Here is a 13,431-nt window from a genome sequence, read left to right as displayed (position 1 = left end):
TCCCTATTAAATGTCGTTCTGTTTTCAGCCCAGCACTCCAGCCTATCAAGATCACTTTCAAGTTTGTTTCTGTCTTCCAGGGTATTAGCTATCCCACCCAATTTTGTGTCATCTGCAAATTTGATCAGCGTTCCCTGCACCTCCTCGTCCAAATCATTAATAAAAATGTTGAAGAGCACTGGGCCCAGGACAGCCCTGCGGTACCCCACTCGTTGCCTCTCCCCAGTTTGAGAAGGTACCGTTGATAAGTACTCTTTGAGTCCAATTCTGTAGCCAACTATGTATCCACCTAATAGCTGTTCCATCTAGCCCAGTTTTAGGTGTGTACTGCTGCTTTACAGCAGAAGCAGTGGATTGTGCAAAATTAACCAGGGACTGCAGTATATGTAGTGTTTTTAAAAAGGCTGTGATCAATGGGGAACATTCCACCTACACAGGCACCTCTCAAACTACACACAGTGTGTGCATTGTAGTGGGAGGATGTGGATGGGGAAAGGCATTTCAAAGAGATCTAAAGTTACCACATCCTGCAGATGGGTTGGGAGAAAAATGTGTATCTTAATGGCAGCCAAAGTGGACAGCTCTTGGCCAAGCTCAGGAAAAATGCTGTGAACTGATACACTACAACTGTAAGAAAACCTGCAGAGGCCTGTGTGATTGCTATAGCACTATCCTTAATTCCACTGCTTTTTGACACCGTGAAGGAAACTGTTTTCAGGATAATTTGACTTGCATAGCAATAGTGGCACTTAGGCAGTGTGCGCGTAACGGCAGCAAATCATGAGTTTATTAATTAACCCATGATCTGCCATGGTGCATGCTGGGTGCATTTCACAGCCTTTTTGAATATTCAACCCCTGATTAGGGGTTGTTACACGATGACAGTTAGTAGTTAGAACAACTGTGGGTTGTTCAACACATGATTAATGTGTTTAATCAACCTGATTGGGAAGTGCTATACGACATCCGAAACTAGATGTGTTAAAATCTACTTTCGGACGTCACATAGGACTTTCCAGTCAGGGGTTGAATTTTCTAAATGGTCATAGAATGCACCCAGCATATGCAGCAGCAAATCTTGGATTAATTAAACCACGATTTGCCATCATTACATGTGATGCAGGTCACTATGTACTTTCAGAGTGAGTTTATGCTGTAAATACCAAATACAGCTGAAGTTTATCCATAAAATAGGTATATTACCATGATTATATTTAGTTCCCTACCATATCAATTTGCACACATAATCAAGAAGTTTGCAAGTTTATTTTGGGGTTATTAATGTGTGGTGCTATTAAACCATTTTATATCCAACACTGATCTTTTTAAAAATATCGTTAGTAAACCTCTAGCATATGTATTCAAAGATGCTATAAAATTTCACATTAGACTGTGCACATGCGCACGCCTTGTTTTGTCTATGGACATTCAATTTAAATTTGTCGTGACTTGAGAAACGTGACTGGGAATATTCAATGTTGCATAAGTGAAAAGTGTAAACATTAACTGATTCATTTCAAAATAGTAAATGCGAAGGGGGATCCATATTAGGAAATGTTTAGCATTATTTTCATTAATTTATTGGATGCCTTTCTCTGAAAAAGACTCAAGGCGTCTTACAGCAAGGGCATAAAAGATACAAAGATTTAAAACAATTTAAAACCACTAAACACAAATAAAAATTACCAAGACCAGGTAAAAACAAACTAGATCATTTTCATTTATTAAGTTTACTATCCACTGCATGTCCATGCTTTTAACCTAAAGTAAATGATTCGGTCAAAAATACTGGTTTAACCACTTTGCTATGGATATCTCTCAGCTCTTTAGATAAAGGGTGGGAACATTTGTATTTGCTGTTGTTCTGTTTCAGCTAGCTTGTGATTAGGGATGACATTAAGAGAAAGATCAACATATACTGGCTGTGTTCAGACAACACAATAGTCAACAGTGGGGAAATAACTCAACAGTTATTTATCTAGGGGGTACTCCCCACACAACATGGCAATAATCAACCATGGTGTGGATTAGGATCAGTGCTTAGTTGATGATTCGTCCATGCTGACTTGACTCGCTCATCCCCTGCCCTCTCTCCCCCCTCATCCCATCAATCATTGCTGCTGAAAATCTGTCCTGCCAGCTGGACTAGAGCAGCAGCCATTGATTTGACCACTCTTGCCTTGTGACTGATGAAATAACCAATGGTGGCCAATGAAGTAACCGGTGGTGCCCTCCACACAGCACGATAACCAATGGTGGTTCAAATAACCAACTCTACACAGTAGTGGTTATTTTGGCCAAATAACTAACCATTGGTTAAAAAACTCCCTCCACAAAACATGATAACCCATGGTGGGTTAAATAACCAACCATCAACTATTTAAACCACTATGGGTCTGAACCCAGTCACTGTGTGGGAGCAGCAGCTTTCTATATCAAAATTGCTTCTGAAACTATTATTTATTTATTTATTACATTTTTATACCGCCCAATAGCCGAAGCTCTCTGGGCGGTTCACAAATTATGTGAACCATCACATAATGGTTTCTCCATTATGAGGATGGAGAAACCTGCAGCCCTCATCACCATCCAGTTTGCTGGATGCTGTGGACTTACTCATACTCTCCAGACGCACACCTCTGAAAATAACTTCCTCTGTGTGTGTGTAGGAGAGGTAGAGAATGGATTGGGTGGCAAGAGGACATCCTGCAACGATGCAAACTCCACCCTCCATCAGCTGTAGTCCCTGCGGATCAACAGCCCTTCATAGGAAAGCAGAGTCTCAACCATGTTCTATATACAACACATGTAATTGGGGTGGGGGGGGGAATGCAGTTTTGCTAAAATATAAAGCACACGGTGAGAAACAGACTAGTTGCACTGTTCCTTAGGTACCAGAAAATGTTATTAAATGGTAGTGTTTTATTTTATCATTGTTACTTTCAAGCCTAAATGGGATGTACAAACACTTTTGATTTTCCTAATTTTACTGCCACCTAAAAAAGGGAGAGGGAAGATGTGTTGATCCTTGCCAGCAAGCATCATGTGAACAGGCTTATTCCTCACACAAGAGTCTCTGGTGTGCTCTTGGTCAGGCCATCTCCATGCTATCATCACTGTCTTCATCTTTACTCTGTAGTGGCTGCTCTCCCACAAGTGCACAGCTCTGCACTGACTCCTGGATGGCTTGTCTATCGGCTGTAACAAGAAGTTGAGAGAGCTCTCACCAGATACCATGGTTGACATGCCAAGCCAGGGCACTGCGTTCCTCCCGAGGTATGCACCCATTGCTTGGTGCAGAGGATTCTGAGTAGGGTTGTACAGCACTCTGTTTTTGCAAGATGCTGATAAGACTCAAGCAGAAGTAGGCAACCTAGTGCTCTCTAAATGTTTTGGACTACAGCCCCAGCCAGCAGTCATGGAAGTTGTACTCCCAAAACATCTAGAGGGAACCCCTGCTGTCGAGTCTCAATTGTGCTCTGAATGCATGGAATGCAAGCTACAGAACATTCACAATGCCCCCACAGCTAAAGGGGGAAAAGCTGGAGTGATGGACTCATTGCTTTCCTGAGACATTTGTCCCCCAGTGCTGGTTTTCTCTTTGGGGCTCCCCAGAACATCGTTGGAAAGCACAAAGATGACCTGCATTCTCCAAACTAAGCACTCATTTAAAAAGGTAATTTAAGCCTGAGATCACGGAGACCGTCCTGGCATGCTCCACTAGCTCAAGACTGTAGGGAGATTGGAGGTGGGGAAGGAATTGCCCTGTTCAGCCCCAGCGCTGGGTAAGGTCATAGAATCATGGAATAGCAGAGTTGGAAGGGGCCTACAAGGTCATTGAGTCCAACCCCCTGCTCAATGCAGGAATCCACCCTAAAGCATCCCTGACAGATGGTTATAACTTGCTTACAACTTGCACCCTGATTCCTGGTCCAGCAATGAGACGTAGGAGGGTCTGTGTGTTCCAGAGAGGCCCTGTCCTCATTTTAACTCTGCTTTAAGAAATCGAAGCTAAGCAGTTGATTACCTTCACTGGTGCAGTTGCGCAGTAGCAACAGCAGCTGATCTCTGTTGTATTGAATCAGGAATTTTTGACACGTGCGAATTGTAGCTGGTGGAAGAGAAGGACAAGATCAGCAACTTCACAGGCAAGAGAGGATATGCGACCTAAAATAATCCTCATGTGCTAAACAAGAGCAATAAGTTAAAATGAATCCATGAAACAAAATTCAAGCAGCCAAGAGCGTCCATCAGAGAAGAAGTGCTAGAAAATGTGGCACCTGAAAGACTAACCTGATTTATTGACACAGAAGGGGGCACATAGTTCCATAGAACTTGGGGTCGGGGGGAGACAGCGGTCAAAGCAGCACTCTGCAATGAACTCTCCAGTTGCAGGCGTCACAATATTTTATGTAAAAGCTTTAGGTTACATTAAGGGGCCTTTAGCCAAGGTGCGTGGGACCCTCCAGATCAGGCCCCATGTTTAACATCATCAGCCTGTGAAGCATAATGAATGAAATTATTTATTTACCTTTCAGCTTCTGTGCCCACCTTCTCAAGCCTGTGGGAACTAGAAACTTTGTGCTGAGGAAGTTGAGATTCTAAGGATGGGTTCATACATTCAACCCTGAATGCCTCTGTCAGCAAGCCAGGGGCTTTGCCCTCTCTGGCAAATTCCTACCCCCACCTGATTTCTCAATGCATCACAAAGGCTGTAAGGATGTTGGCTGCATCTATGTCCTTCCAAGAGGATGATGGTCATGTTACCCTGTTGCAGCAAAAACAACGGGTTTTGTGGCCCTTTAAAGACTAAATACATTGATCATGGCATAAGCTTTTGTGGACTATTGACCACAAAAGCTTCTGCCTATGCTCTAATCAATGTGTCAGTGTTGAAGGGGCCGCAAGACTCTTTGTTTTCTTCACGTGGATAACCATGCTCACTCAGAGTCCCCCCAACCCTTCATCTTACAGGCAAATGCATGGGACCAGCAAGAGCCAAGCCCATGAAGAACAGCCATCTTTGTATGGTAATCCAGTCCTCCCAGAGGACTTTTTCAAGCTTGCCTGATAAAAGGAACACAACTAGAAGATTCCTTTCAAAATCCCTTTGATATAATGGACAATGTCCAGGCAAGCTTTTGCCAGAAAAAAATGTGCTCATCTTTCAGGGGCCAACAAGACTCTTGCACTTTTCCAGGCAGGCTAGAATTCAATTGTTGATATGGAGAATTAGGTCAGAAGGTAGAAGGAGAGAGGAAGTGTTGTATCCAATTCTCCCCTCCTTATAATGCTGGCAGAAGAGCGGAGCGAAGAGGCCACAGCGGTGAGAGCAGCTCTCTTTCACAGTCTCTCTTTTAAAACCTGTTCCATTTAGAAGCTACTCAAGACAAACTTGGAGAAGGTGGGAAGGGATGCTGAAATTAGTCATAAATGATGGCTGCTATGCTGGACACTAAGGCTGTCATACTATGCGCACTTACGTTGGAGTAAACCTTGAAAGTGTGGCTTATTTCTGGGTAAACATGTATAGGATTGCACTAAGTATTTTAAAGCAGCAATATTTACTATATATTAATATATTTATTTGTGTATTATTGACATTTAAATACTTGGCTCTCTCTCATTTTCATGAGATCCAAAAGAAGCAACAGATACCCTGGGGGCAGGGCAGGACATGAAACTTATTCCAGACAGGTTTCAACCTGTGCTGGATGGAGTTGCTCTTCCTCTTAAGGCCCAGATTTGCAGCTTGGGAATACTCAGGGGATAGTGATGACCTGGAATGTAAATTACCAGCTTTGGATGTCATAACAGCTTTTCATTTCCTGGAAAATTCCTGGATTATTAAAGCATGGTCATTCATGCTTTAATAATCTTGAGACTATATGGGGCTGCCCTTGAGAAGTGTCCAGAAACTTCTAATGGTCCAAAATTCTACAGCTGGACTTTTCTCTGGGGTTGGCTGGATGGAGTACATTATTCCAGTCCTTTTCAATCTGTACTGGCTACCTATTGTTTCCAGGCCCAATTCAAGGCACTGGTTCTTGCCTTCAGGGCGCAATCCTGTGCATGTTTAGATGGAAAAAAGTCCTTCAACTCCCAGCATTCCCCAGCCAGTCATGCTGGGAGCTGTAGGACTTTTTTCCATCTAAACATGCACAGGATTGCACCCCTAAAGCCCTAAGTGGCCAGTAGGGATACACGAGCAGAGGAAGAACTGCCTCCTTCCATACATAACACCTCCTACCCTTCAGAAAACATCAAGTCAAGTCATCTTCCAACAATGTAGAGAACCCCCCCACCCCCAATACGCTGACCTCTTTGTTTCCTTTTCAAAACCTCACCAAGTCCTGGCTGCTCCAGAAAGTCATTGGGGAAAGCAGATGGTCCCTTTGTTTTCCTGTGATACTTATTTCTGCTGGTTGTCTATAATACTGCTAGATTTATACTGTTATTTTTATTGCTGCCTTTTAATTTTTGAGTTGATTTTGGTTTATGTGCTTATTGTTAGATGACGATGATGACTGTTGTTGCAAACTGCTTTGAATTTATTTTAAGAGAAGCAGAGTAATTTTTTGAGAACAAAAATAAACAAAGCACCTGTTTACATGATCACATATGCTGGTGCCCAGCGCATACTGAACAGTATTAGGCGAGATTCTAATTAGGGGTGAGCAACACACGGACACATGGTGGCAGCTGCCCCCCTCAGCCCACCCCCTATTTACCAGCAGCAGTTGGGTTTTTTAAAGAGAAAAATGATGGGTTTAACACTGCAGAACACTGAAAGGGTCAAATTAAGTTTCTTTGCTAAATCAAACAATTGTGGGAAATTGGCACGCTGGCTAATACTACTGGTGTTGAACTAGAGTAGTTTATGGTACTAGAGAGCTCCGGCTATTGGGCGGTATAGAAATGTAATCAATAATAAATAAATGGTAGCGCAATGTAATAAGTGGATACCCCCCATAGCCCCTACAAATGGATACAGAGTGGTTTGCTGCTAAATTCTGATGGCAAATCAACAACATTTTTTTTAAAAAAATTGGAGCACTACCTGTGAAGCCACAATGGCCCCCAGACTTCCTGCAGTTTTCCAGCCCTTCTCTAAAATGGCCTCATATTCTTCACTTCTGGCAGCTCACTGCCACAGGAATGACGAATCCAGGCTGTCTACATTGAGAGTTCACTGCACAAGAGGAAAACCCTGAGCCATTTATATTGCTAAAAATTAAAGATCTCAAAGAAGAGAACTCACCTCCAACATGTATCGTGTTAAAAGAACAGGGATAACGTTGGTTCTTGTTCTCCATGTGAGTGATAAAGGGAAGTGATGACCAGAGGAGCCGATAAAAGTCCTTCCGGCAACACAGCAGAACTACTCCCGTGTAGGCATTAAGGTATTTTACTGGGGAAAGACACAGAAGAGACTGATAATTTACAGATGGAGGGGGTGGGGGTGGGTATGAACCACACATTGCGTCTCACCCCCCGCCCCCACCCGAAGAATCCCACCTTTTCTTTGCAACCTTTATGGTAGCAGGGATAAGTTTGAAAATATTGAGGCAAAGATGAATTAAAGTCGTTTCCTTGTTCAGTGGACAAGAGTGTTAGATTTGGAGACCTAGGTTCAAATCCCATCTCAGCCATGAAATTTATTGTTTGAACTTGGACCAATCACTATCTCCCAGCTTAACCTCCCCCACAGGGTTGTTATGAGAACAAAATAACCCCACACATGCCACCCTGAGCACTTGAAAAATATGAAATGCTAGCTAAGAAAAACAAGTTCAGCTACCATGATTTGTAGATGAGGCAAACTCAGATCTCAAGAACAGTGCTGTGAAAACACACTGACCCTGTTCAGAAGACATGCTAAGCCATGGTGGTTAAGGATTTTGAGCTAAACATGGGTTAGCGTGCCGTGTGTACCATGACTTAGCATGTTGTGAACCATTCCTAACCATGGTGGCTGCACAACCACGGTTTAAACATGCTCACTAATTATTTGCAGCAAAAGGATTAGTGGCCTACCCATGGTTTAATGTGTTGTCTGAACAGGCCCACTGAGTCCTTCAACTGTGGTTTAACATTTATCTGTAAGATGGGAGAAAGGGGTGGATGTACTGGTGACCGTATCACTGTCAATAGTCACATGTAATATGAAGACAGGAAAAAGGAAAGGAACCTCTTGTGCAAGCACTTGAGTCATTACTGACTCCTAGAGGGACGGCTGCTTTGGCTGACATTTTCTTGGCAGACTTTGTAGTGGGGTGGTTTGCCATTGCCTTCCCCAGTCACAGTTACCTTTCCCTCAGCTAGCTGGGTACTCATTTTACCGACCTCGGAGCCGGCTGCTTGAGAACCAGCTTCTGCCGTGGGGAGAGTTTCGGGTGCGGTAACTGCCGCTTACCACTCTGCGCCACACGAGCCTCTAAATATGAAGATAACTGGAGACTGGAGCAGGCAGGGACCATCAGAGCCTGCTTCAGTTGGACCCCCCTCCCCACAGGGCTAACATCTTCACCTTGTGGGGAAGAAGGAGCTGTTGGCTTGCCCCTCCATTGGGAGATGAGAGGACGGAGCAGGGCCTTCCCACCAGCCTAAACAGTCTCCTTCATTTCTTTTTATTTTCTCCCTCTTCCCTCCACTTTTCCTTGTGTGTCATGTCTTTTTTTTTTAGAATGTAAGCCTGAGGGTAGGGACTGTCTTCTTTATTGATACATTGTAAACCGCTCCGAGAGCCTTTTGGCTGAGGTGCGGGATAAAAATACTCTAAATAAATAAATAACTGAAGTATTTAAAAAACCTGTAGTATACTGAGCAAAATAGCTACTCTGTATAGTTCAAGTATATATAAAAACTATATGGTATTACATTAAAACATCAATAGAAGCGATAAAGAACAGAGACAATGAAAAACCAAACGCATTTTGACCATGCAAGGTCTTCAGTGGTCTAATAAAATATACATATACATAATGATATATTTATTTCTTACCTGCCTCTCCCTTTGGATCGAGGCGGGGAACAACATTAGTAAAGGAATCAAAACATCTTAAAAATTCTTGATTTTACATTGATCTGTGTAGGCCTGCCGGAAAAGGCTAGTCTTCAAAGCTGCCTTAAAATCACAGAGTTAATTTTACGAATCTCCTCCGGCAGGCCATTCCACAATCTGGGGGCGACAGAAGAAAAGGTTCTCTGGGAAACTGATGTCAGCCTAGTCTTGGCTGACTGAAGTAAGTTCTCCACAGAGGACCTGAGTGTGCGGGGCGGACTGTATGGGAGAAGGCGATCCCATAGGTAACCTGGACCCAAACCATTTAGGGCTTTAAAGGTAATGACCAACACTTTGTACTTCGCTCGAAAACTAATTGGCAGCCAGTGGAGTGATTTTAATCTTGGAGTAATATGCTCACCCCTAGATGTACTGGTGACCAACCCGGCTGCCATATTTTGAACTAGTTGAAGTTTCCGAACTAGGTACAATGGTCGCCCTATGTACAGTGCATTGCAGAAGTCAAGCCTTGAGGTTACCAGCGCGTGCACAACCGTCTTTAGGTCTTCTCACTATAAAAGCGTAGAGAGTTATTTTTGAATTGTCATAGCCACTTAACACTCTAGTCTGTTTGTCTTTTAAAGGCTCAATATGGCTCTAGCTGTTATCCAGCTTATGGCTTTTGGATAAGCCCTCTTGTCCCAACTGATGGAGTTTTTAAATGGCAAGGAGCTGTTTTCTTTATGTAGCTAGTCCAGCACAAAATGCCCACCTGACAGACAAACCTCCTGACTTTGCTGCCTTCTTGGGACTGCAAAAAACAGGGAAGCTGTCAAGCACCTAGCAGATCAGACTACATGGCTGATGAGCTTTCAGATCTGTGATTCCTCAATGGTTTTCATCCTAGTAGAAGACAATGTTTTAGATCTCTTCCAAAGCACTGGGAAAGTACAGAGCTCTAGGGAGACTGTAAGGGGCGGGGGCTCAGACAGTTTTCCCTATAGAAGGAGAGGCTAAGGAAGCCCAGTGACCATAGCTGCAAAGCCCCGGAAACCAGACCTGCAAAAGCAATGGAGCAACACGCTAGCCCAAAGTCTCCATGCATTCGTGCAACAACATTCTTCACTGTACTGTGAACGGTTCGCTCCTCAATGAGCTGTCGACAGCGGGGGTCTTCAGAGATGATCTCACAGAGGAAATACCTGCAGAAGCAGAGAGGCAGTGAACACAGGGTTCCTTGTCTTGAAGGCACCCATATTAAACAGGACAAGGAGCCACCGGGAAATCGCAGAACTGGCCACCAGGCAAAAACATGTGGCCCTCCAACATTTTGACCTACAGCTCTCACCAGCCCTCGCCAATGCTGATGGATGATGGGAATTGTAGGCCAATATTTCTGGAGGGCCACAAGTTACCCACCTCTGCTGGACAGGATTTAAAGTGTCTTTGATCTGCTCAGTAGTCGAGCACGTGCTTTCCATATGAAAGGTCCCTGGCATCCCCAAGGTAGGGCTGGGAAAGATGAGACTGGCCAGGGATGATGGGACTTGTAGTCCATGCCTCCTGGAGGACGCCAGGCTGGGAGAGGCTGAGCTATGCCTTTGAGCTGAGAGGGGAGGCCACCCGCCATAAGCACACGCGGTCAGGAAGAGCTCCGGCACTCACCTGTTCTTAAACCTCACCATCTCCGCTGCTGCTGAGGAGCTTCCGGGAGCAGGGGAGCTGGAGAGACAAACCGCTCAGACTTCCGTCTATAGGTTTAAAGTGGCTTCGCTCTAGCCCTTGGCATCTCTATGGCAGCAGGCCCTTTACGCCATAGAGATAGAAATTTGAGAGTCGACGCACCACTTGGATTTCCGGTTCCAACATAACCGCGCCCCCCCCTCCGTCTCGGATCGTAAGCGAGAGAAGCTCCTAGAAATCAATGGAGAAATTCAGGATTTCTCCACTAATTTCTGAGTTTTACCTGCGTCAGGGGACATTTAAAAGCGCCTTCTTTGTGAACTCGGAAATGACCTATACAGGCAATTGAGTACTTTATTATATTTACGTATCTCTGCGTTCTATATTTTGCATCGGACGTTAGAGTGGAAAAGCCGTACCGTTTTATAGCGGAAGTTCCGAAAATGACTGCATGGGTGTGTGAGACTCTCTAATCAGTAGACTCTCTACACCAACTATCTCTATTATCCATTTTGCCCGTCGAAGTTGGAACTCGGTCCACCCAATGGGAGGGAAAGCTCTGTTCCAGCTGACCAATCAGCGCGCGTACACACCCTCGCTGGCGCCCGCCTTTCCCTGCAAGCTTAAGCAGGATTGGTTCCTCCTGGCCTTCCGTCTCGTTTGCGCGCGTGTGCAAAGAGTAGCGGCTGCCCCTCCCCCCGGCTTGGAGGACGGCGCTGAGGCGCTTTCCGCCTCTGAGGGGAGCCCGCGCCTCGAGTGTGAGGCGCTGAGGCGGCAGCATCCTTGTAAGGCTCCCTTAGGAAAACATTCACACGTTAAGACGGAGGACACGATGTCTGTCTCACAAAATAAACAAAATATTAACATTTTTAAAAGGCGCGCGAGTTCCACACAAACGCACAGCGTTCTGAAAACATAAGTCGCGGTGGGGCCATTGAAGACTAACAATTATTTATTATTTATTTATTAATTACATTTCTATACCGCCCAATAGCCAGAGCTTTCTGGGCGGTTCACAAAAATTAAAAACATTCAAAGTATAAAACAGTATAAAACCATAATATAAAATACAATTTAAAAGCTCAACCAGATAAAAACAGCAGCAATGCAAAATTATGAATTTAAAACACCAAGTTAAAATTTATTTATAGACTGTTAAAATGCTGGGAGAATAAAAATGTCTGCACCTGGCGTCTAAAAGCATATAATGTAGGTGCCAAGCGAACCTCCTTAGGGAGCTCATTCCACAGCCGGGGTGCCACAGCAGAGAAGGCCCTGCTCCTGGTAGCCACCTGCCTCACTTCCTTTGGCAGGGGCTCACGGAGAAGGGCCCCTGTAGATGATCTTAAGGTCCGGGCAGGTACATATGGGAGGAGGCGTTCCTTCAGATAGCCTGGCCCCAAGCTGTTTACAGCTTTGAATGTTAGTACCAGCACTTTGAATCGGGCCCGGACCTGGACTGGCAGCCAATGAAGCTGGAAAAGGACTGGTGTAATGTGATCTCGCCAGCCAGTCCCTGTTAGTAAATGGGCTGCCCTGTTTTGTACCAGCTGAAGCTTCCGGACCGTTTTCAAAGGCAGCCCCACGTATAACGCATTGCAGTAATCCAAGCGAGAGGTTATCAGAGCATGGATCACTGTAGCTAGGCTATCTCTGTCCAGATAAGGGCGTAGTTGGTATATCAACCTAAGCTGATAAAAGGTGCTCTTTGCCACTGAGTTCACCTGTGCCTCAAGTGACAGTTCTGGATCCAAGAGCACCCCCAGACTACGGACCCGATCCTTTAGGGGGAGTGCAGCCCCGTCCAGGACAGGGCAAACATCACCTCGCCAGACAGATGAACCACCCGCTAACAGTACCTCCGTCTTCTCAGGATTGAGTCTCAGTTTATTAGCCCTCATCCAGTCCATTACCGTGCCCAGGCACTGGTTCAGAACAGCCACTGCCTCACCTGGGTTTGTGTATGCCACAAGTCCGTTATGGCACACATAAGCCCCCCAGCCTGGTGTCCTCTGTCCGGATGTGTTGGGCTACAGTTCCCATCATCCCCAGCTAACATGGCCAAGCACCTCTGGAGGGCGCCAGGTTGGTGGAAGATTGGCATAAAGCAGTCTTTCCCCAACCTGCTGCCCTTCAGGTGTTTTGGACTACAGCTACCAGGATCCCTGGCTACCGGCTGTGCTGTCTGGGGCTGATAGGAATTGAAGCCCACAACATCTGGAGGGGCCCAGGTTGGGGAGGGCTGGCATAAGGCGTTGCGGAATTGAATCCAGTTCATATTGTGCATTATTATGAATAATATCGGTGCATCTTTATTGCTTATTAATTTATCCTGATGGTTAGCCACCTTGACTGCCATAGAAAGGTGGGACCTAAAACGATAAATCCACCCTTTACATTCAAGTGTAATTGGGGATAACACTTTGTTTTGAGCCTGTGGAGTTGAGCAAAAGAGAGTTAATGGTCAAAGAAACCTACTGGCTGGATATGACCAGGCATATCCTTGATCAGGCAAACTACAAGCCACATTTCAGGCCAACACGGACGGCTGCCTTTGCTTGTTGTATGACTTGGAGAAAACAGAATTCAGCCCTTCAGCAGTGGGCCCTACATCAGAGGAAGAGGATTTTACTACATCACCTAAGGTGGGGTTTTCTTCTTTGAGGGTTCATCCCCCTCCGCCCAAATACTAGGTAAAAGTACCCAATTCGACTTCCATTAACTCTTTCTATATACCTAGCTCA

At 44.9% G+C, this 13,431-nt stretch overlaps 1 protein-coding gene across 1 annotated transcript; it reads right to left on the bottom strand.

Moving 5' to 3' along the window:
* Nucleotides 1-1,564: 1,564 nt before the first annotated feature.
* Nucleotides 1,565-10,716, bottom strand: POP5 (POP5 homolog, ribonuclease P/MRP subunit). Its single transcript, XM_063144185.1, has 5 exons — nucleotides 10,670-10,716; nucleotides 10,064-10,206; nucleotides 7,262-7,411; nucleotides 4,028-4,111; nucleotides 1,565-3,198 (listed from the first exon to the last, which is right to left on the bottom strand). The coding sequence occupies exons 1-5, from the start codon at nucleotides 10,687-10,689 to the stop codon at nucleotides 3,092-3,094; spliced, it is 504 nt and encodes a 167-aa protein (XP_063000255.1). The 5' UTR covers nucleotides 10,690-10,716; the 3' UTR covers nucleotides 1,565-3,091.
* Between the last annotated feature and the right edge of the window lie 2,715 nt (nucleotides 10,717-13,431).

This window comes from Elgaria multicarinata, chromosome 18 (genome assembly GCF_023053635.1).
Source record: "Elgaria multicarinata webbii isolate HBS135686 ecotype San Diego chromosome 18, rElgMul1.1.pri, whole genome shotgun sequence".
In the NCBI taxonomy this organism is placed as follows: domain Eukaryota; kingdom Metazoa; phylum Chordata; class Lepidosauria; order Squamata; family Anguidae; genus Elgaria; species Elgaria multicarinata.
This window is presented reverse-complemented; position numbering and strand designations above follow the sequence as displayed.

What these genes read in the sequence shown, in the direction of transcription:
- POP5 (XM_063144185.1), bottom strand. Translation starts at nt 10,689, where the DNA reads ATGGTGAGGTTTAAGAACAG. An exon ending in ATGGTGAGGTTTAAGAACAG is followed by an intron (nt 10,207 to 10,669) that starts GTGAGTGCCGGA and finishes CTGCTTCTGCAG; the next exon opens with GTATTTCCTCTGTGAGATCA. An exon ending in TTGCTCCATTGCTTTTGCAG is followed by an intron (nt 7,412 to 10,063) that starts GTCTGGTTTCCG and finishes GTCTTTCCCCAG; the next exon opens with TAAAATACCTTAATGCCTAC.